Source organism: Melanerpes formicivorus, unplaced genomic scaffold (assembly GCF_026170545.1).
Source record: "Melanerpes formicivorus ecotype bairdi unplaced genomic scaffold, bMelFor1.0.p_v2 SCAF_7, whole genome shotgun sequence".
Classification (NCBI taxonomy): Eukaryota; Metazoa; Chordata; class Aves; order Piciformes; family Picidae; genus Melanerpes; species Melanerpes formicivorus.
Window position 1 is genome coordinate 5,347,514 of NW_027142359.1, and position 24,043 is coordinate 5,371,556.

Sequence of the window (24,043 nt, forward strand, 5' to 3'; positions counted from 1 at the left end):
TTGCCTGGGGGGGTTGTGGATGCCTCTTCCCTGGGGGTGTTCAAGGCCAGGTTGGATGAGGCCTTGAGCAGCTGAATCTAGTTGAGAGATGTCCCTGTCCATGGCATGGAGGTTGGAGTAGATGGTCTCTGAGGTCCCTTCCAACCTGTGCCATTCTAGGATTCTGTGCTGCTGGTGTCTGAATAATTGACACTTCAGGAGTCCATCCTGAGCTCTGTATCAAGTCTGTTGACTTCAGTGTAATGTTTAATTGAATAAAAAGATGGGGCTAGATAGCAAACAGTGAGCACTAGAAGAATTAAAGAACGTTTGTAAATGCAGTGAATACATAATTTAAAACCTGCACTGCAGTGCCCTTCTATGTGAGGCAAAATGAGGAGTGACTGGATAGCTTTATTTCAGATGTTTGTTTTGCAGCTCTAGTGCTCTGTGTGTAATACATGCATTGTGTTTCAGGTGGTTCCTGCCCTACAGCCTAAGGGTATCAAAGTCAGCAAAGATCAGGATGCAGACAAAGAAAATAGGAGTGAAAAGGTATTTATTCCATTCAATGCTACACCCAAGTTCTATGAAATCAAATGGTATTCTATCTTTATAAATATACGATAAGCCTCCTCTGAAGTCTGAAATGAAATTTTAAGTGTTTTGTTGAAATATCTTTCAGTCAAGTAAATTTTGCCAAATTTCTGCCAAATAGAAGGCAGCTTTCTGTCAAATGTTTTGTGGTTCTCCACTGGGCGCTGAAACCCTGTACTTACTGCAGCTCTTCACTGACATCTCTCTGGAAGTACCTGCTTTGCTTCCTGTGAAGGCAAATTGATTCTCTTTGTTTAGCAGAAATAGAGAAATAATAACATGTACACAAATGATATCCTTAACATGAGGCTGGCTGAAATTCAGTAAAATCATGTTAGAGGGTAATTAAATCCGCTGTGTCTCCTCTGCTTCCCGTGGCTGTGTAAAACAAGGAAATGACCGAGTGGTCTGTAGCTGGCCAGCTAATTGTGAAGCAATTACTGCATAGTAACTTTCAAGCAACTTCACAGGAGATTTAAATGAGGGGAAGAAAAAAAATAAATCTGTTTGGTCTAAAGCAGTGGATTTGTTTTAATCGCTGCAATAAGGGAAAAATTTAATTTCTCATTCCCAGCCAGACTGCTCTAATGGCCTAGGTGTTTTCCTGTGGAAACTTTGCTGACTGATGAGTGTAGGTCAGGTACTTTGAGGGTGTCAGGACTTGAGGAGCAGAGTTACAGTTGAATTAGTGCAGACAGTAACTTTTTCCTGGTGCTGTTTAAACATGCTAACTCTATGCCTCTGCTGTGAAGACAGGCTGAAAGAATTGGGGCTGTTCAGCCTGGAGAAGAGAAGGCCCCAGGGAGACCTTATAGCAGCATTTCAGTATCTAAAAGGGGATCTACAGGAAGGCTGGGGAGGGACTTTAGTGACGGGAGGGAGGGGCAATGGTTTGTAACTGGAGCAGACTAGATTTAGCTTGGACTATAAGTAAGTTGTTTACCATAAGAGCGGTGAAATACTGGAACAGATTGTCCAGGGATGTGGTTGAGGCTCTGTGCCTGCAGACATCCAAGATCAGATTGAATGTGGCCTTGGGCAGCCTTACCTAGTTGGAGGTGTCTCTGCTGACTGCAGGGGTTTGAACAAGATGACTATTGAGGGTCCCTTCCAAACCAATTAAAAAACAAAACAAAAACCACACACACACAAAACAACCACAAAAAAACAAAAAAAACCCCACCAAAACACCACACCAAACAAACACCCAAACCAAAACCAACTACAAATATGATGAACTTCTCATATGATCTCACTCAGTGGTCTGGTGTGTGATGGGTAAGTCATTAAGTCCCTCCTGCCTCCAAAAGTTTTTGTAAAATCTCTTTCAGATACAGACGCTATGAAGCTCAGTTATTCCAAAAAGTCCTGAAAGGTGTTGAAGTCAGGCTTTCATGCCAGTGGAAAATGCTTATAATGAAGCAGTTGCGAGCCCCTTTCTGTGATGTTGTTATCTTTATTTCTCATCTCCAAAGTGCTCATCCTCTTGCAGTGTGCTGCCTTTAATCTCGAGGACTCCAGCGTGTTGCATTCTTCAGCGTTTGGAGGTTAAAGAGGAAGCCTAATCTTTTTCAACCCTTTTTCATCTATTGGTGCTGTAAACTGGTGGGTGGAATATAGAAGAGCTCTCGCACATAAATATGTGGCTCCTTTTTAGCTTTGAACACTGATTCACAAAGCAGTCATACTGTGCTACAGGAGGGGCATCTCTGAGTTGGAAAGAGTTGCTATTACTGGATTACTAGTCTCTGTCTCTATGGGGAATCAGTGGTATTTCTAGTCAAATTGTCACAAAAGAGTATGATTTGAAAGCAGCCACATCCAGCTGGAAAATCTGCCTTTTCCTGTATGATGAATTCTCTTTTCAGTACTGGAGGTTTTCTCTGATTTGTTGGTGTTTATCCTCCTTTATTGATCTGGGTTTTTAAAAAATGGTCACTGAAAGTGATTAATATAAAACCACTTAAAACAATTGAGCTTCTTGTGGACAAACCAGATATTAACATTCTTTAGCTGGCTGGCTGTGTGAGCTGTGCTCTTGCCTCTGTTCTGGCGATAGCTGTGCATAATACAAACCCACAGCATAATGGAGTGTTCTGGCACAACTGACTCATCTGGCTTTTCAGATTGTCCTGAGCTGCTGGGTAAGCTTAGGTGACTCGTGCAATTTTACACAGACATTCTAACAAATGTTTAAAGTCTTAAAAAGCCAAAGGGTCAACATTTAGATTCATTACTAAATTATAGGGCTACCACTGATTTGTCCTAGGAGCTGAAAGTGGGGCTGCAGGTTTTCCCTCTTCCTTCTTATGTAGAACCTGAGTCCTCTCATGCTTCCTGAATCTTCTGGAATTTGAACATCTCCAGGAATGGAGCCTCAATCACACCCCTGGACAACCTGTTACAGTATTTTACCACTCTCATTGTGAAGATCTTCCTCCTGATGTCCAACCTAAATCTACCCTGCTCCAGTTTCAAACCATTGCTCCTCCTCCTATCACTACAAGCCCTTCTAAACAATCCCTCCCCAGCCTTCCTGCAGGTCCCTTTCAGCTATTGAAATGCTGCTCTAAGGTCTCTCTGGACCCTTCTCTTCTCCAGGCCAAAGAGCCCCAATTCTTTCAGCCTTCATAGGAGAGGTGCTCCAGCCCTCTGATCACCTTTAGGGCCCTCCTCTGGTGTCACTCCAGCAGAATGCAGTACTTCAAGAGAGGTCTCACCAGAGAAGAGCAGAGCAGCAGAATCATCTCTCTCAACCTGCTAGCCATGCTTCTTTTGATGTTGCCCAGGATGCTATTGGTCTTCTGGGCTACAACTGTGCATTGTTGTCTTGTATCTGGTTTCTCATCCACCAGTTTTACCTGTGTTTACATCAAGCAAGGAGTGGGAGGCATATTCTGTGTGTTGTATACTTCAGGGAAACTGCTGTCATGTTTCCAAGTGCTCTTATTATAACCCCTCACTGCTACTGGATTGAATTAATTTCATTTATTATTGTTATGCTCTCTTCAATGCAGCACTTTCCTGTAATGTGTTTTAGATGGACAGGATGATTAATGTCTTGTCTCACATTTTTCTCTGCTGCTTGCATTGCAGTTTGCTAGTTAAACTATTCCATACAAATCCAGGCTTCAGATTGTACAAATCCATGCATAGGTTCAGCTTTCCTTCTGCACAGTAAAAAAATGTTACTCAGTTTGATGGTCAGCTGTTGACTTGTATTTCCCAGATATACAGAAGAAAATAATTACGGGCATTCTCATTGCTCTAATGGCCTATTGTACGTGGTGTCCCCTTTCTAAGTGCATCCTGCTATTAGTAGTGGAGTGGCATGGGACAGGGTTGAATGCAATTGAGTGAAATTGTGTAGCAAACTAAGACATGATCCTGTTACTTGGAGCTATAAAAACAGTTGCTGGGATGGGCAAGCAGCTTAGATTCAGAGTCTGTTCTTCACACTTGCTATGCACCGCTATATGCATCATTATAGGAGCTGTCTGTATTTATGTGAGGTAATAGAATTTTATTGTAAGTTATACTTCAACATATTTTACATTTAAGCCAAAATATTGATAAACTGTTATGTTGAAGTTTGTAGATGCACTAAGATTTTGAGTGCTTCCTTTGTATTTAAAAGCTTGACATTTATCAGTACCCAGGCAATTTTGTTGTTGAGTCTCTAATCAGAAATAGGGAATAATTTAAAGTTTATTTTTAACCCTTGATTAATGTTCACAGGTTCATGTTTACAATTATATGCAACTATTTTATCAACAAGTAGATGTGCATGCTCTATTGCTGTTTCTTTTTTTGGTGTTCAGGGTCACTTCTCAGGCTGGCTTCTTCCATAAAATGGAGCTGCAGAATTCAGCATTGTCATGAAGTGCTGTGTTATGTGCATGTGTAGTGCAGGAGACAAGAATTCTTGTGTGTGGAGGATGCAAAACATGTAACTCTCTGTCTTTGAATCCATTAGAGAAAACATGGGGCTCCACCTCCGATGAAATTGCCACCTCCTTATAGATCACTTGAAAGACGACGTGCAGAGGAAGCTAGCATGGATGAAGAGGAGGATGAGAATGCTTATGCAGAGAGTGAGTAGTGCCATGGTCATTACATCAGATTACATTTGAGGAGCATGATCAGATTGTGATAAATGTATCTGCCATTTATTGCTTGGGTAGTGCTCAGTGGGCCAATAGCATCTAGTTCTCAACCTTGTTTTTACCAAGGGCTGCTGATTTGTAACATAGAAAGTCTTCTATTCCCAACTAGGCTCCTGAAACTCAGCTCTTCTGAAGAGATCTAGAAAGGGCTCTGTTTATTTTCAGTCTAAGAATGTCTAAACAGTGTTTAGCAGATTTGCTTTGGCAGTGATACCAGCACGAGAAGCCTCTTTTGTTGTGCTTTGCTGTTGTAGCTGCAGTGGTAGTTGAGCAGATGTAGGTTGAGAACCACTGGCGCGTATTCCCTGTCCACAGAAGCCTGCAGCTGATTTCAGGTGATGCTGTTCAAGATAAATATTTTCTGTTAAAAAGTAAAATATGCTGATATATTGTTTCAAGACTCTACTGCACAAAGAATTTCCTTTTCTTGCAGCACCTTTTATGGGAAAGGTTCTGCAATTGTCCACTTCTGGGTTTTGCAGTGAATTATGACAAGATGTACTCTGTGGATTTACAAATTACTCTGTTAATTACAACTTTGGGTAAATGGAGTAGTATTATCCATATCTTATCTTACAGTAAAATGTTTGTTTGCTAGAACTGCAGTTAGGAGTCCGCTTTATACTTCATACCAAGTTGAACATACGTGTAGAGGTTTTTGTGGATATTTTTTTGTCATAGGGGGTCAGGGTTTATTTTGCTACAGTGATTTTTCTTAACTTCTTTTGTCTTGGAGAGGTTTTTGTTTCCTTAGTTATGGGTAAGCCAAAACAGAGAGATGCCTTTGACTTTGAAGTGACCATAGACCCCATTCAGAAGGGAAGCTCCTAACTTGGGACCTGCTGATGCAGAAGCTCTTCCAGCTGCTCTTGCTGATTTCCTTGGCAATGATATGCCATTGAAGCCAAGATAATTTAACAAGTTTGGTTGGTTCATCACTTTTGGAGCTGCTTTGGTTGAGATGGGAAGGATTTGGGAAGGTTATTCTCACAGAAACAGTAATGGGGACACAGAAGCAGTTCAACCTCTGTTGCTTTAAGGGAAAGCTGCAAGTTCTTGAACCAACTAAGATTTTTCCAGAGTTTTCCCTTACCAAATTTTGTCATCTCATCTGTATGGAGTACACCACCTCAAAAAGGTTTTTTGTGGGGAGAGGTTAGTGAGGAGGAGTGTTTGACTGTGGACTCTGTGGATGATGAATTGAATGTATCTGGAGCTTTCAAACCAACTCAATAAACCTTCAGTTCTAGCCAACTGATTTCAGCTTGTTATTAAAGTTATAATTCCCAGTTAAAGGACAGTTTTGATAAGGAGCCTGACACCTGGGTTATCTAATTAGGATATGCCTCAATCTGAGTGCTTCCTAGACCTAAGTTAATACTTTGCACAGATATAATTTCTTATTGATGGGCTTGGTTGTATTTTAGCTGTTCTGCCCTCCTTAATGATATTGCCAGCTGAATCTAATATCTAAAAAGGTAAAGCTACTTCTGATATTGAATTCATCAATCCTACCGGGTTAGACAGCAGCAAGCAGATCTATTCAGATGACTTTCCTTCTCTCTACACTTTTTACTGACTAAGGTTGAATGCTTTGCAATAGCCATATTTCCCAAGAATTAAGAATGCGTTTTCCATTTTATTCTTCCCAACCTCATTCTGTTTCTTTAAAATAAAACCAAAACAGGTTAAGGAAGCTTTAACTAAGTTTGTACCTCAGCCCTTGAAGCAAAAAAGCATGTTAGAAATGATCTAACTGCACTTAATGATATTAAGCATCTTGGCAGCTGTGGAGCAGGCTTTCACAGAGTCTGTTTTCTGTGATCGCTTGAAAAACAAAAGTTGTTTTTTTCCCCCTGTAAATTCCAGCACAATGTTCTTTGTGTTCATAACTTTGGCCTGATTCTTGAGCACTTTTCCCCAAAACCTCAACCCAGGCCAGTACTTACCTTTTTAACACTGTCCATTTGCATGTTCGTGTTGATCTGTTCCTTACCTACTTATCCTACTAATCTTACTGGCTTTGTAACCTTAACTAGTAATTTTCTGAGCTTCTGTGAACACGTAACTAGATTCGTTGTCTTTATTTAGAAAATAAGATACCTTAAAAGGAAGAAGTTGTGTTGCCTCAGGTAAATTCACCTCATAACCTGTCCTTTCATTTACGCCCTGTAGTTCTCAATCTCTGCCAACAGTGTCAGATGTTTTGAGGTGGGACAGCTATTAAATCTGCCTTCTGCTTGTGCTGCTGATGGATTTTATTTTATTTTATTTGTTAGCATTCTTATTTATACAGCTGCTGTGTCATGAACCTGCTCTTCAATTTCTTTCATAGTTCAGAAATGCTTTGCTTGCTCCGCTTGAGATTTTTTTTTCTCCTTCTTTGTAATTTCTTTCCACCCATGCTCTCATCTTTTGTCTCCCTGTCCTTCGTCATTCCCCATACTGAAAATGAAAGCAAAGCATTGTTAATCTTCCTGCCATACTTGGAAAATTTTTCTTTCCTTTCTGTCCCATCCATACTGCCTGACAGTCTCCCTGTTTTGTCAATTTTCCCCTTAAAGTGCCTGAATAACCTTTTGGTATTGATTTAATTTCCCCTGTGGAACAAAATCCACTTGCCTTTTGGCAATGCTCCCTTTTATTTTTGCTTTTCTACCACTGAAACTGTAGCTTTCATTGCTGACTTGTTGGAACAAACAGTCATTTCTTGTCAATGTTCTCCCTTTTCTTTTTAAAGGTTGTTTTTGATCCAAACAGGGCGAGTCCTTGTTGGGAATAGAACTGCTAGGTAGTTCATGGTTTAGAGAAACTCCAGATGCCCTTTGTGTTTCTGTGGTTGAAGAACTTTAAAGAAGCTCCAGGTGGTTTTGGTTTTGTTTGTTTGTTGGGGTTTTTGTGTTGGTTTTTTTTTTCCCCAAACATCTTGCACCCAAGATCTTTAGTTTCAGACCTGCTTCTCCTTTGTGTTTCAGTTTCATTGGAGCCAGTAGTCCAATATTACTTTTTGCTAGACCTCAAAGGCCAACTGAAAATAGTATTTCCTCTTGTTTTATTTCTCCTTCCAGTGGCACATCTTTATCAGTACGCAACTCTAACCCTGTGTGATGTGGGTCTTGTTTACTCTTTGCTTTGACTTTGCTGTTTTAAGGCTTGCAGTTTGCTTTAAAACAGTGGTGTAAAACATGCAGCATGTGCATTCTCCTATAAGAGGAACCTTCAAAATGCTTTGTCTTCCAGACCTGAAAAAGTTACAGGTTTGGAGTTTTTCCTTCCCAGGCTGGAAATGCTTGTTCATGTCAGAGGTTATTATCACTCTCCATGAAGAAGTTTTTTTAGGCTCCCCAAAACTGAAAAACATCAGGTTTTGACTAGGATTTTTTTTTTTTTTCAAATCAAGTAGAAAGAGGGAGAGAGCATACAAAGGAGCTATTTGTACTTACAAGGAGCTGTGCTACAGGCTGCATCAATAGGCATTGGTGTGTTTTCCCTGAGTGGTGGATGGCTGTAGGTGCGCACTAAGGATCTGCTAATAGACTAATGTGCACCCTGTTGTGGCTCATTGCTATAATGAGGGGTAAAAAGAAGCAGGGGAAATGGACGGGCAGTGCAGTTTGTAATGGAATGTTTTGTAAGGTTTTCCTTGGGGCACTCACAGCCCTACAATACAGATAGACTTTTGTGATTGAAGCAATGGTAAGTTAGATAGAAAAGACCTTAAAATCACTATAAGAAAACTAAAACAACTAAAATCTTTAGTCAAGTTAGTTGACTGAGATTGACCTAGCTGGTTTCAAATAAGCTTAAAATAATAAAAATAGATAATAATGAAAAAATTGTGAAAAGTGGGTAAGGTAATACTGCTGTGCTCAGACTTCCTGTCTGCAAGGATATTTAACCGTATCTAATAAGGGGATAATAATGCCCCCTTCCTTTTGTTTTACCTCTAGATAATGCAGAAAGCGATGAAGCATAATGATTTATCTCCCTAAAATGCTTTTTGAGGAACAGTGGTTTCCCTACCAGAGCAAGAGACTTTCAAATCTTCGCTAGTTATTTCAACTTTGCATTCCTGCTGTGGTTAAATTGATGGTCAAAATAACTAGAGAAGGTTTAAAGTCCTTTGCTGATTCATCACCTGGTGATGAATCTGGGGCCGTGCATGATGCAAGAGGGAAGACTTGGTGCGTAGGTTGGTTCAGACAAATTCACGCTACCTGTTGGCTGGGTAAAGTTGGGGCTAGAAGGGCTTCTGAGTGGAGTGCCCTCATCACACCTGAAGTGTGGCGCCAAGGGACATGGTTTAGTGGTGACCTGGTAGTGTTGTATTACTGGTTGGACTTGATGGTCTTAAAGGTCTCTTCCAACCAAAATGTTTGCAAGATTCTGTAATTCTAAGGTTTTCAGCCACTTCCATGGTGTCAAGGAACTCTAGTCATGTGAGAGGATGGTGGCTTCCCTTAAAAACAAAAAATGAGGAAAAGGAATAGAGTTCAGCTGAGACTTTGTAGAAGTTATGACCCAGTTACATGGGGTGTTACATATGACCCCAGAAGGGGTCTATGTACTGCTGTGATCCCTTTGGAAAAGTGCCAGAATTATTAACAATGGGTACATAGAAACACACCCACTGATAAAGCAATACAACTCTTGAGGGCCTGACTATTTAGAGTCTGCTTCATGCAAAGCAATGCTAAAACAAAGGAAAAGCAATTCTTCATTTTAGTTTAAATTTTTTTGGGGGGGGACACCCTAATGCAGCGATCTTCAGGTGAGGCAGCTTGTGTGGCCAAACACTGCCTCTCCAATAGATGTCACTGCAATCAACAGCAAACAGAGATGATGCTCAGAGAGGAAGAGGTAGCTTGGAAAAATGCTTCAGGCATTATGAAAATAAAATACTGAAAAAAATAGTAATTGCACTCTTCCATTTCCTTACATATAGTAACAAGTGTATTTAGCATGGTGGATTTCCAAAGATCATGCAAGAGCCAGGATTAGCTTAACAGAGCAGTGACTTTCATTTTTTAGCTCTGTGTTAATCTCTATTTAATGTAACTCTACATTGCTAATCTTCTTTACCCATTCTTGTTCTGACCCATAATTAGCTAAAATATGTTAAGTTTAGTAACCAGCCCCAATATCAGATACAGAAAGGTTGTGCATGCTGGGCAGACTCACAAGCTATTGTGCTACAGGAGGATGAATGATGATGTTGGTGTCATTATAGTTTGAGGTTGTGGGTTAGTTTAGGGGTTTGTTATTGGGCTGGGCTGTGGTGTGGCTCCCCCCGCCCCCCATTTGTGACTCACATGCAGAGTTCTCATCATCTGCTGAAGTATTGTGGAAAGGAAATTACATTTTTGATGAATTAATAGTAAAATTGCAGCTGGGACTTCTCTTTTTTTTTTTTTTAAACTGTGTACATAATGCACTGAACAGATGGCTTTGTGTTTGCTGCAATACATATTCTAAAGCAAGGATAATGAACTTTAAAAATGAACAAATTAATGGTATTAACAAAATAAGTGAGTATTTTTAGTTGATTTAAATGTAGCATTTGGATAAGAGAATTAGTAAGGACTTCCCAAAAGAGCTAAGTGTGCTGATAAATGTAGGGGGAGATTTTTATCTTTATTTTTTTTAATTACTAAATGAAGGATTATGAGTCTTTTCAGTCCTTCCTTTCAACACTTACTGCAGTGAAACTAATATTGCTTGTTTAAGATTTCAGCAAAATGCAAGTTGTGGTGGAGTTCAATCTTTCTGATGCTTATAGTAACAGATTGGTTTTGTTTTCTAACAAGAGAGGAAAAAAGAAACAAAACCAGCCAAACCCTGCACCATGAGCAGATACCAGTGTTGGGAGACTGCAAGATTTGCAGCACTGGCAAAGAATGCATTTAATGAAGCCATTTGACTAAGAGAAATTAATTTTTAACCCCCGTGGCTTGCATGAAAAGGATGCTCAGATAAATAACAGCTATTAACTGCTACTTTGCCATGCAGTGGGTCATTAAGTGCGGTAGTACCTGCATCTAACAGCGATACAAACAACCCTTTGAGGTGACTGCTGTTGGGGGATAGAGATGTCATTCGAATGCTAGCAGAGTAAGCCAGAGCACAAACAGCAGCCGTGGAGCATCCGTGGGTCAGATGTGGGAAACCAGAGATCTGCTTCTCCCTGCATACTTCCATAGGCAGCTTTCATCTGCTGGCAGATGTAACTGTTAGCTTGTGGGTAGCTCGAAATTAATATAATTGATGGCATCTCATAATAGAAACAGACAGACGGTTTGCCCTTAAGGAGAGAAAAATCTCAGGAAAATAGGCCCAAGGTCGTCAGAAGAAAGACAGGCACTGAGTCTGTGTATGATGAGGATTTGAGCTGCTTACAGGATTGAATGTTTGTCAGGAATGCAGATATCCTGAAGTACATGCTGGTACAGCAATGGTACAAGGGGGTTTCCCAGGTAAGGATTCAGCTCTCTCTATATATTGTGTTTGTTTCCAGCAAGACATTTTAAGTATTTTTAGTGATAATTTAGAACTAGGGCAGTGCTGGAGATAAGAAAATAATAGCACAGATAATTTTATATTTTTTCCCTTTTCTCTCAGTTTGAAGCATGAACATATAGCATGACTGGAATATTGAAATGCATTTAATATCTTGAAGGTATTTTGGCTTGTGTTTGCTTATAAATCATTGTTTCTGTGTACATTGGTGTTCAACATTCTTATATACAAAACTGATGTGAGCACGCAGTGCTTAAAGTATAAGAATTCCTAGCATTAAATTTCTTGCTGTATAGAATAATCGACTGTTCCATAACTGTTGTTGTAATGTAGAAACAGATGGCTGAATTTTCTTCACTTTGCTTGTTAAGAATGTGTTAGGTAAATGTTTTTAGACTAAAATAAAAAGCTGCTGGGGAATCTAAACTGAATATTCAGCATTTTCATGGTATAAGGAGGCAAAGCAAGAATAAAGCAATGTGATAGTAAACAAATGAGCTATTTGCAATGAAGGATAATCTAATCTTTAAATATTGCTTTAGATTGCATTTGTTCTTAGGTATGATCTTTTCTTCCAACACAAGCCAGGTATCTAGAGAATAGCATTAAAATGCTAGGCATGAAATGTACTGGTTTTGAGGGTTTAAGGTTATTACATTGTTGAAGGCATGGTGCAGGTGGCTTATGTTGTTAGGGATCTTTGATCTCACTCAGATGATACAGATAAGTAATTTCATATAACTTACAGATAGAAGATGTCTGCGGTACAAATCTGCATACACAGGTACAAACTTGCTAAGAGAGGGTAAGAGGAGTAGATCTGTGTATTGCCCTCATTGAGGATCACTTAAATCACTGCAATGACTTGCAACTAAAAATATGTAAAACGGATGTTAATACTTCAATAAATGAAAGACAAACTCCAGCCCTTAAAAGATGAATTTGTGTTTAGATTCTTGAATGTCTGATTTTTAGATAGGAAGCTATCTTTCGTCATTGCCATTGCAAATGATGTTGCTCCATTACACGCACACACACACAATTAAATTAAAAAGAAACTACTGTGCATCATATCTTGTCCAGACCAGCACAGCACTGCTTTTAGTTAGACCAGAGAATGGATTATTTGCATAACAGCTCTGCTCCAAAATGCTCTGCTCAGTTTAAACACTAGCAGCTCCAAATATGCAGTGGAATTAAGGCTCTAACAGAAGGGAAAGTAAAAATGTTAAATGACAATAATTTTATTCTTTACAGATGTTATCCAGTTTTCCACAGTACTGCAGCTATGGAGGCAGCTGTCCAGAATAGCTTCTTTAACTATGTGAGAAAGTTGAAGGTAGCTTTTGCTTCTCAATCTTAAGACTTGATGCTCCCTTATTGAGTGTGGTGGTTTAGGGGCTAGTCATCAATTTAGCTCCTGCTTGGAGCAGGTATGTAATTGCTTTTTATCAGGATAGCTGGCATTTAAAGAGCCATCCAGAATATTTGTCTGCAGGTGTGCTAGCTATAGTACATAGTGACAGACCTTTAAAAATGCCCTTTACGCCTTGTAGCGGCCACATGCTCACTGGAAATTACTTGCCAGCTAATGATTTTAGGAAGGAGATCTATATACACATTTGCATATATATAAATAAACGTGTGTGCATGTGTGGAAAAGCCTGCTGCTTGCATCAGATGAGCATCTTTATTTTATCAGCAAATGCAAAGTTCTTTTGCCACACTGAAATTAGAAGAGGTGATGTGGCAACTGGCAAAAGGGCAAGTAGTTTTTTCCTGCTACCCTACAAGCAATAATGAGCCTTTATTGTTACTGTAAGGATGGAAATGTCTTCATCAGTGCATGGAGATCATGGCTTACGCTTCTCTGTTGCTGCTTCTCAAAAAGTTATTGGAGGAATTACTGAAGGCATTGAGCTTTTGGGAATTATCAAGGAAATGTGAAACTTCTGCTGCTGTCATTGAAAAAAGTGCACATGTGTGCTGGGCAGAGATGGAATGAAGGTCTGAAAAGCACAGCCTTTCAAAGCAGAGGACCTTGGGCTGTGCTAGCACCCCCCTGCTAAGAGCTGTGTGTGGGGGCAGTCCGTAGTTACTGTACTCATTCTGTGTGGGCCCTCAATGTGCTCCCCAGAGGCAACGGGTGAACATCTCCATCAAGACACCTATTAATCCAGATTACCTCAGTGAATGGGTGAGTTTCCAAAAGCAAGATGGCACCTCAGGTACCACTGACCAGGGGCATCTTGATGCTGTGTGCTTCCAGCTCCATGCTACCTGTGTTGTGGGAATCCTGCTACCAGGATCCACAGCAGGAATTCAAGATTCAGGAGCAGAGTTGATAGTGGCATCATTATTCTGGGGTTGTTTTGAGCAGGTAAGGGAGAAGGGGGAGCAAGGTGAAGTGATGAGGTTTGTGAGTTAGAACGTGCAACAGGAGAATAGAACAGGTAAGGAGACTATTTAGGGTCATCATCTGGGAGAAGGACAAGACTGATGTGCAGAGGAGGACCTTGCTCTTCTGCGTGCCTTTATGGATAGACGAATGCAGAGCCAGGAGCCACTGCTGTCCCAACAACCACCTAAATTTGGGAATTCCTGTTCAGGTGATGAGTGCACTGCTGCTAGTGGAGTGATCTACAGGTGGATTACATATGATGTCTTTAAACCATGCGTGACAAAACTTGACTTTGTGGTACCATTTTGTGATTGTTTTGTAGAACCAAATGTTTTTAATGGTTATCTTGGGAGGGTTTTTTAAAAATGCTTTAGGTTTTTTCCACAGGGTTTTTTGACTCTTAACTGAAACCCAAGTACATTAGCTATTACATGTTTAGAAATGTTTTATCTGCCATTTCAGAACTGTAAGCTTAAGTAGCTTTTTCTGACCTGTAAATGTTGAATTTATGTAGCAGACTGAACCTGGTCCTCTATAAAGTGAGGTTCCAAGTCATCACTTCCATGGTGTGATGCTCCTGGGAATACTATGAAATACTGAACATAAATTCTTATACTTGTCATGTGCTGTTACTTAGAGTCGAGCCCCAGGCCTAAATTGGGAGGAGTTTGGATGGCAGTGGCAGGCAGTATGAAGGCACATGGCATTTCTTTGTGTGTGCACATGCATGTGGAGTAAGTTAGGGCTCTTTGCGCTGTGCTTGTGAGATCGGGGAGGGATTACACCATCCGAATGGTTATAAAGATATTATGCTATTAAGTCTTCATCTCTCCAGGTGGTCTGGGAGTAAAAACAAGCTGCAGCATTTGCTGTACATTAAACCAGCAACAAAGTGTATCGTGTGCTACTGCAGTGTGCAATGGTCCTGAAACTGTCAAGTCTGGTAGAGCCATGACTGTTTGTAACACATTCATTGGGGCCGGTCAGCTGCAACCAGTCTGCTGGATGCTCAGGGAAGGAGGAGGAGGGATGAGATTCCCATGGTGCTGGACCCTCCTGCTCTCTGTGTTCTAGGTTCACCTGCCACTTTGAGATTCAAATCTGGATGGTTTTCTGCACTGAATTCTAAACCTTAATGCAAACTGTGTTCTGAACCAGAAGCTATATTTCAATCAAGTCTTTGGAAAAAAAAATAAAAAAAGAATAAATTAAAAATCTGGTTTAAACCCCGCAAGGTTCAACTGCACTTTCTTCCATCTCATAACCTGTTATTCTCTCAGGGCTGTGACATGTTGTTTGAAGATTAATGCAGTTCAATTTTGTTGTGTATCATTAATGTATTTCGATAGACAATGCAGTTATTTTACAGCAAGAGCTCATTACAGGATTGAGTTGTTAGAACTAGGGAAGGATATGATTTGTGTTAGAAGTATTGAAGGATATGACTTTTGTGTAAATAGTGTTTTGCAAAGGAGGAAAGCCATTAAGTGAAAAGTCTGGCAGTGTGGGGTGTTAGGTGTCACTGAAGGGGTGGGAGAAGACTGGAAGAGGAAAAAATGAGAAGAGACTGGGATGTCATGGATGAGGGATTAAGTAGAGCTGTATGCAAGAATGAGCAAGGGCAGCTTATGAACAAGGGCCATGAAAAGAGGTTGAAAGGGATTTTGTGAGGAATGGGGAGATCAGCGAAGCTTTTCAGGGACAGATTGATGTGGTCATCCTTTTGTGTGTGCAGGAGGCATATTGTGGTGTTGTAAATGGGTAGGACTTGCACAGCGACACGCGTCAGGGAGAGCAGCAGCTCAGGAGGGTGGAGCCAGCAGCACCCATGGCAGCCGCTGGCAGCACGAGCGGATGGCTCCTGGCATGGGAGCAAACCAATGGGCTTGACCCTTTAAGTCTCCCTGGATGGGGCTGTATGGCAGCCAGTTGGTACATCTGTTCCAGCCCCTCCTGCCTGTCCCCTGATAGCCATGTGTTGGCAGACCTTCCCCTTTTCCTTTCTAGCTATTTCTGTGCTCTGCTTGGAAAGGCACAGAGGAGACATGGTGAGGGGAGGATAGAGGTGCTGGTTGGGTGCTCTCTGCGCTGCCTTCAGTCAGGACTTGAGTGCAGGATTGTGAAATTTTTAATGAGTACTTCTGTAGGTACTGCAGCTAATGAAGTTGGATTCCTACAGATTTGTGTCTCCTGTTTGACTGACTTTGGGTGTCAAAGAAGGTGTGAGCTCCGATTTAAGCTTTTTCCTGTGGCTAGAGCATTTCTAAGGGCTTTCTCTCATGGGAATTCTTTGACGCTTTAATAAAGTGTGATCTCACACCCAAGCCTTCCCCCCACTTAGGGTATTTATCAGGTTTCTCTCCTCTGCATGGCTGCCTGTTTTCATGAGCCTTTTACAGTGCCTTTGAGACCCCCAGTCCACCACCAGATTTGCTTCAAATTAGCCAGCAGGTTCAAAGGTCTTGGTGCAGGAGCTTGGATTGCACAGAGCATGATTGCATAAGCTTTGTTCCTATAGGAAAACAGAATAAAATGATTTACCACATTAGAATTAAACTCAATTTATATTAAGAGATTAAAATACAATTAATAAACACTGGAGCATAACCCCTGGACTGCAGTTTGGAGGATCTGGCATCTCTTCTGACTTGGTTACCGTCTGTTGGATGTCTTGGTTAGCCATCTGTTATAAGATACACAAAGCATCTTGAGCCTTCTGGAGCACCATGCCACAGTTTCCAGGGGTTAGATGGCCATTTAAATTTAGAAATGAGATAAAATTAAAAGCAGGATCTGTGGAATTCCAGCTTACCCAAAAGACAGTGTTTATTCCTGAGGAGCAAGCCATGGATCCATCTGAATCATTCCTTTTGAAGGCTTCATTCCACAGGAGACAAAAGATCAGCTGGATATCAACCCAGAATGATTACAGTAAAAAACCTACCATACTCTACTCTTATTTTTCCCTCAAGCATTTATTTTTTAACTTTCTCTCACTTGATTTCCTCCTCTAGTCAGAGTGGAAAAAGTAAGTCTACTTAATATAGTTAACTTTATCCGTTTAGCTCTTCCTCTTGGATAAATCCGTGGAGATGGATTTCTTTTGCCAGAAGGAGTGGAGAGAGTGCTTGACTTACTACAAGTCTCTGTTCACATACACCATCAATTTCCTGATTATAATTGTGCTCATTTAGAAAATGCCCAAAGCTTATTGCATTAATATCTGTATTTCATTAAATACATTAAAGAGAATCTGTTTGCTACCTAATAATGTATTTTTGGTACTGGGGGAAAAAAAAAGTCTGCTAAAATACTCTGTTTGCTTGGTTGTGATGTCATATTACTTCTGCTGAGAAATGAGTGCCTTGCTTATCACCTCTTATTTGAAACGTTGTATAAGCAAAGGTCTCTGACCCTAATCCTTTTATTTTACTCATTGTGGAAAGGAAAACAGGTCCACCAGACTCTGGCCTTTGGACAGATTAAAACCAATCAGAATAGAAGTTCTGATACCCAAATATTGTCATAATTAAATCTGTCAAGTTTTGGGGTATCATAAGTGCAACATAAACCTGATTAACGTCTTGAATGGAATCTCAAGACAGCTGATTAAGTAAGATGTGTATGGCTTGTTCAGGGAGAGCATACAGCGACTCTTTGAGGATTCCACAGTGATACTAAATGAGGATTTTTGTGGGGGGAAGAATTGTTGTCCAGATCCCCCTGTCTCATCCAATGGAGAAAGAAAATGGCATTTGGCTGTGTAAATGCAAGAGCTGTTGTCTGACTGAAACTTGCAGTACTAGAAGAACTTGTGTTCCTGTTATGCTTATTTTTTCAGATTATATCACATAGGACAATTTAAACTTATACCAAGTAATAAACCTTTGCTTTCTCATCCTAATAAGAGACATTTGAGTTAATTCTTTCCTTGGATGGTGCCTTTCTCTTTTAGAAATAATAGCTTTAATCAAATTATACTCTGTTATCCTGGAACTTTGCATTTTAGTTGTTCAGCCATATGAGAAGTATTTACTTCATCACCCTTCTCTAATGCTCTGCTATTTCTCAGGCTGAAGCTCCTCAACATGAGACATCTGAGAGCTGAAATGGGGAGCACCATTTACCTGTCCCCCATTTCTGCCTTTCAGTTGTTTATGGTACTTGGGTGCTTGTTGCTCTTCCCTTCCTCAGCCTGTTCAACTCAGAAAACTGCTTCACAATTAAAGAGGAATGGTTTTGGGGGGGGTTGATGACACACAGAGTCCTGAGGATCATGAGAGTCTTGAATCAGAGGAGAGAGGATGTTACATTCTCCTTCAGCTCTGCTTTGCATGGGACTTCTCATGGGTTAAACCCATGATCTAAAATTAGAGTGCTGTGGGTCCCTTTCTTTCATCCTCTTCGCTATTAGGCTGGAAAAGATCTTCAGCCTGGGATACAACTTGCGCTATGGTGCCACCTTAGCAACAAAATGTACGGGCTGAGTGCGAAATAAGTGATGAGAAGCTGTGGGCTGTGCAAATACTGCTCTGCACAGCACTGCCAGCTGGCCCAGGCTGACAAGAAATCAGAGCGCATAAAGGGGAGCTGCATTTTGATTCTCCTGAAATGGGAGGGGAATGTGGGGCCATGGTAAAGATGGACATTTGTTCTTGGCCGTGTCCTGTAGCCGGGTGGCTAGGTGGGGAAAGGGATCTTGAGGGTATGTGTTAGTCCTCTCTTAATCATGGGAGAGGCAAGTGCTGTATTAGAAATCTCACTAGTGGTGGGAGTAGGTCTCTGTCTTATGAGCTGCTTGTCTCTTTTGGACTTGAAGCTACCAGTTGCCTAGTGGCAGCTGTACCGTTAGCTTGTGTACTTGTTTCATAGTTTCATAGTTTCATTCAGGGTTGGAAGGGACCACAAGGATCATCCAGTTCCAACCCCCCTGCCATGGGCAGGGACACCCCACACTAGATCAGGCTGGACAGAGCCTCATCCAGCCTGCTCTTAAACACCCCCAGGGACGGGGCCTCGACCACCTCCCTGGACAACCCATTCCAGGGTTTCACCACTCTCATGGTGAAGAACCTCCTCCTCACATCCAGCCTGAATCTCCCCACCTCCAGCTTCATTCCATTCCCCCTAGTCCTATCACTACCTGAGATCCTGAGAAGTCCTTCCCCTGCCTTCCTGTAGGCCCCCTTCAGATACTGGAAGGCGACAATTAGGTCACCTCGGAGCCTTCTCTTCTGCAGACTGTACAGCCCCAACTCCCTCAGTCTGTCCTCATAGGAGAGGTGCTCCAGCCCTCTGATCATCCTCGTGGCCCTTCTCTGGACACGTTCCAGCACCTCCACATCCCTCTTGTAATAGGGGCTCCAGAACTGGACACAGTACTCCAGGTGGGGTCTCACCAGGGCTGAGTAGAGGGGGAGGATCACCTCCCTCGACCTGCTAGCCACACTTCTCCTGATGCAGCCCAGGATCTGATTGGCTTTGCGGGCTGCAAGTGCACACTGAGAGCTCATGTTGAGCTTTTTGTCCACCAGCACCCCCAAGTCTCTCTCCTCAGGGCTATCCTCCAGCCAGTCACTGCCTAGCCTGTATTTGTGCCTGGGATTGCCTCGACCCAGATGCAGGACCCTGCACTTGCTCTTATTGAACTTCATGAGGTTGGCCTGTGCCCACCTCTCCAGCCTGTCAAGGTCCCTCTGGATGGCCTCCCTTCCCTCCAGCGTGTCTGCTGCACCACACAGCTTGGTGTCATCAGCAAACTTGCTGAGGGTGCACTCAATGCCACTGTCCATGTCCCCCACAAAGATGTTGAATAAGACAGGTCCCAGGACTGATCCCTGAGGGACTCCACTTGTCACTGGCCTCCACTGGGACATGGAGCCATTGACAGCCACTCTTTGGGTAGGGCCATCAAGCCAGTTCCTTATCCATCTAGTGGTCCACCCATCAAACCCATGTGTCACCAGTTTGGAGACCAGGATGTGGTGCGGGACAGTGTCGAAGGCTTTGCTCAGGTCCAGGTAAATGACATCAGTTGCTCGCCCCTCATCTATTAATTTTGTCACCTGCTCATAGAAGGCCACCAGGTTGGTCAGGCAGGATTTGCCCTTGGCAAAGCCATGCTGACTGTTCCCAATCACCTCTTCACTATTCTTTTGAGCGAGTAGTGACTCCAGGAGGATCTGTTCCATGATCTTTCCAGGCACAGAGGTGAGACTGACTGGCCTGTAGTTCCCTGGTTCCTCCTTCTTGCCCTTTTTGAAGATGGGGGCAATGTTTCCCCTTTTCCAGTCTGTGGGGACTTCACCAGACTGCCAGGACTTTTGAAATATAATAGAGAGGGGTTTAGCAACCTCATCTGCCAGTTCTCTCAGTACCCGTGGGTGTAACCCGTCGGGTCCCATGGACTTGAACACTTTCAGGTTCTTCAGATGATCACGAACCTGATCTGCACTTACAATGGGCAGTTCTTCCTCCCTGTCCCTGGCTTTGACTTCCATAACATCAGGAGTGTGGCTAGAGGCCCTTGCAGTGAAGACTGAGGTAAAGAAGTTATTAAGTACCTCAGCCTTTTCCTCATCACAGGTGACCATGTCACCATTTTCTTTTCTGAGGGGGCCCACACCTTCCCTAGTCTTCTTCTTCCCATGACAGGTAACACTGTGCCTAATCCACTGGACATCATGCATGGAACATGCACATCATAGGTGAAGATACTGAAAGCTATAGAAGAATAATTACTGGGTTTTCTTTAATAGAAGAGGCTTTAAAGTGATATTAGAACTATGAATTTGGTTTGTTGTAAGGCACAGAAATGAGTAGACTGCAGCATTGCCCAGTGTTGCACTCATTTTTCCTCAGCAATCAGAAGAGAGCCATGGTATCAGATTTATACTTAAAGCCTCTAAGCAATCTCGGTGTCACAAAAAGCTTAAGAACTACTCAAGTGCAATGTGATAGCTCAAAAAAACAAAATCAGAACCTAGAACCAACTTAGACTTCCTCTTCTGAATTTTTTTGACTGTACGAGTATTGCATGATGTGGGGAGGTATGGGGTGGGCTGGCCCTGTTCTTATTTAATATTTGCTTCCTTAACTTCATGTACAGAGGTGTGCAGTGATGAGGCGGGTACATAGCACACCAAACGCAGTGCGGGGATGGTCGTCAAGAAGCTCACAGACCTCTTGGCAGCACTAAGGAATCAGAGAGAATGGCTGCAGTGGCCAGGGCAAAAACAGAGAGGATCCTAGAAGTCAAATAGTAGTTTGTAGATGTTTGAGGAGTCAAGTTTGATGAAAGCCTAACCAGGTATGAACCTAGCAGAATACTGTATAGTTGCCTAAATTAAAAACAATCTAGGGAGATGAACAATACTAAAAAGTGTTGTGGCGCTGGGCAGGTCTGCTCTATAAGCAGAGTGCAGTCTATCGCCATATATGCTCTAAAAGGTGGATATGCACCTATTTTAATATTAGTTTTAATATAATTGGATTTACACTTAATTTAAATGAAGCATTTTCTGCTTTTAAGGTTTTAAACGGCAATCTACAGAAAGATCTGAGCATACTCCAAGCTATTAGCATAACTTAAATGAAAAAACTAATCAGGGCAAGTACATGTGCACCCAGAGATTTGAGAGAAAGCTGGACCCAGAACTGGCTGTAGTAAAAAGCCAGCTTTTGACTTTTTCCTTCCACTGCCTGAAACAAAGACCTATTCTCTCCACGTCTTACTGAACTAATTCTGTGGGAATGAAAATAGGTTATCAAATTTGAACAACTTATTAGGAGCTGAAAAGGGATATTTTTCTTTTCTGGTCTGTGAATAAAAACTAGGAGTGTGAAGTTGAGAGTTGTCAGTTGGAAAATTATGGAAGTGTTTGTGGCCACGGTGTGACGGCAGAACCTCCTGCGAGGTCACTGCACAGCGTTTATCGTTAACTAGGTGTTTGTGAAGGCCCGAAGACCAACAAAAGGAAATCTTTGACAAAGTGGAAATTAGACAGTTTAAAAATGGTTTTGATCAGCATAGAACCTCCATTATCTGCTGTGAGAATAACAATGCTTTTGTTTAATATTCCAGTTTTAAATGTAACTATGCAATAAAAACATTTTCCTTCTATTAATCACAACTGGCATTCTTGTAGGCAATATTTTTTTTTTACAGAGCTGTTGCTTATATTTCAATTGCATTGTAATTTCTGTCCAAAGAGGAACAGTATATATTGTTATGAAAACTATGTGGTATAGAAGAAAGGTTGTTCACAATGTCACAAAATCACTGGAACCATTCCAGGTCAGGTCGGATGCAGCTCTGAGCAAGCTGCTCAAGGTGAAGATGGCCCTGCTTGCTGTAGGGGAGTTGGACTAGAATGACCTTTAAAGGTCTTTTCCAGCCTAAATTGTTCTGTGATCAGACATATCATAGAACGATTTGGGTTGGAAGGGGCCTCCAAAGATCACATAGTCCAATCCCACTGCAGTCAGCAGGGACATCCTCCACTAGATCACATTGCTCAGGGCCTCGTCAAGCCTGACTCTGAATATCTCCCTGAGCAACCTATTGAAGTGTTCCACCAACCTCATGATAAAGAACTTGTTCCTAACACCGAGTCTAAATCTCCTCTTCTCCAATTTCAAGCCATTGTCCCTTGTTGTATCACTGCAGGCCTTCACAAACAGACTCTCTCCATCGTTCTTGTAGCCCCCTTCAGGTACTGGGAGGCTGCTATTAGGTCTTTCTGGAGCCTTCTCTTCTCTAGGCTGAACAACCCCAGCTCCCTCAGCCTGTCCTCATAGCAGAAGTGCTCCAGTCCCCTGATCATTTTCATGGCCCTCTTCTGGACCTGCTCCATCAGGTCCACATCCTTCTACAGCTGTGAGTTAAATCTCTAGCTCTTCAATAAATGTGTAGTAAATTTTGTATTTCCTTACATACTTAAACAGCATTTTATCCTCATAGTTGGCCTAAAGAAGAAACTCACAATAAAAATCCAAATTTTTTATCGTAGATAAATGTGGTTTTGTAGTGATTAACTAGTTACAATCAGTCTTTAGCCAAATAACTAAAAACTTAAAATATTAAACAGGATCACCATTGAATGAAATCACAACTGAAGCAGCTGATCATGATCTCTCTTCCTTGATTCTTCTTGCTGTTAAGACTTGCACTCTATCTCCCAGCATAGCTCTGTGGGTATTTTCCTGGGCTTTGCAGTCCCAGATGACTCATCCAACGTTAATCTTTTCTAATCGCTGCTACATCATATTTAAAACTTGCTGTATAAACAAACTTAAACTCCTGTGGTGGGGTTTTTTTAATCCAAACATTTAATTTAGTCCTAGTCAAGTCACACTAATTTCATGGAGTTCTGTTGCATTGCAAGGCTGTGCTGCTACAGCAAAGGGTGGGATATTCTTCCTGCCATCTCCACTTCACCTCTTAGCCCAGCTGCACAGTATTATTACCTCCTCTTCACCTGCTCTTTTACAACCAGGTTCTTAGTTGTTTTTTATATTTATGGCTTGTTAGTACAACTGTTTGGGGGATTTTCTGAAGCTTTATGGGTTTTAATCTACATTTCACAAATGGTGGCAGTTCCCTTGGAGACCTTCCTTTAAGAGTTCTGTTTAGATTTTCGGGTTCATCACTGTAAGTTATGTTTGCCAGCCAAAAAGTCTTTATTGTTAAGTCCAAACATCTCCCCATTTTTCTCATCCCGTGTCCCTCTAGATGGTGGATGTTCAGGCTCTCATCACAGGTTCTCAAATTAGGAATGAAAACCTTTGTTAGAAATGTCTCATCACCTTGACTTTTGCAAGGCGTCCTCTGGACTGCCTTTCACAATTACTTATCACTGGGAAAGTTGGCACTTTGGACCAGTAACAGCCTTTGTTAGGTAACCAACTTTTGAGTTTCTGACAATAGTCTGATGTTGCTCTCTTTAATTAGACTCAGTGCAGAAAGATTCCAAGATAATGACTGCGCCAGTGGCTTTGTGGGAACATCATTATTTAAAGATGAAACACTGTCAGATCAAGTTACCCTGTGTTATTGTCAAGGGAGGAAGAATTTAAATGTTCACACTATTCATTTGTTCATGTTGAGACCAAGCAGAAAAGCAATGGATTAGAGCTCCCCAATATTCTTTGTTTCGTCTCAGTCAGTCTTGTTCTGCCATCAAATGAACAAGCAGCTTTCAAATACAGCTGTGAGGGATGGACTATAGGTCCTAGCAGAGCAACGTGGTCAGGAACAAACTGGACAACCTGCTCCTACTAGAAAGAGCAGCTTAGACAAGACATTTCTCTCCCAATTGTAAGCTTTTTCTCCTAAACTGTGTTGTAAAACGAGTTTGTGTTTGCATGTCATACATCCTTGCAG

General features: G+C 41.6%; 1 protein-coding gene across 7 annotated transcripts in view; it reads left to right on the plus strand.

Moving 5' to 3' along the window:
- PATJ (PATJ crumbs cell polarity complex component) overlaps window positions 1-24,043 on the plus strand; it is a 169,536-nt gene that overhangs the window by 66,803 nt on the left and 78,690 nt on the right. For all 7 annotated transcript variants that reach the window (XM_068140752.1, XM_068140751.1, XM_068140754.1 and 4 more), the window contains 2 exons: window positions 457-534; window positions 4,553-4,670. In XM_068140752.1, coding sequence (XP_067996853.1) covers window positions 457-534; window positions 4,553-4,670 — 196 coding nt within the window. The remainder of the gene's footprint in view (window positions 1-456; window positions 535-4,552; window positions 4,671-24,043) is intronic.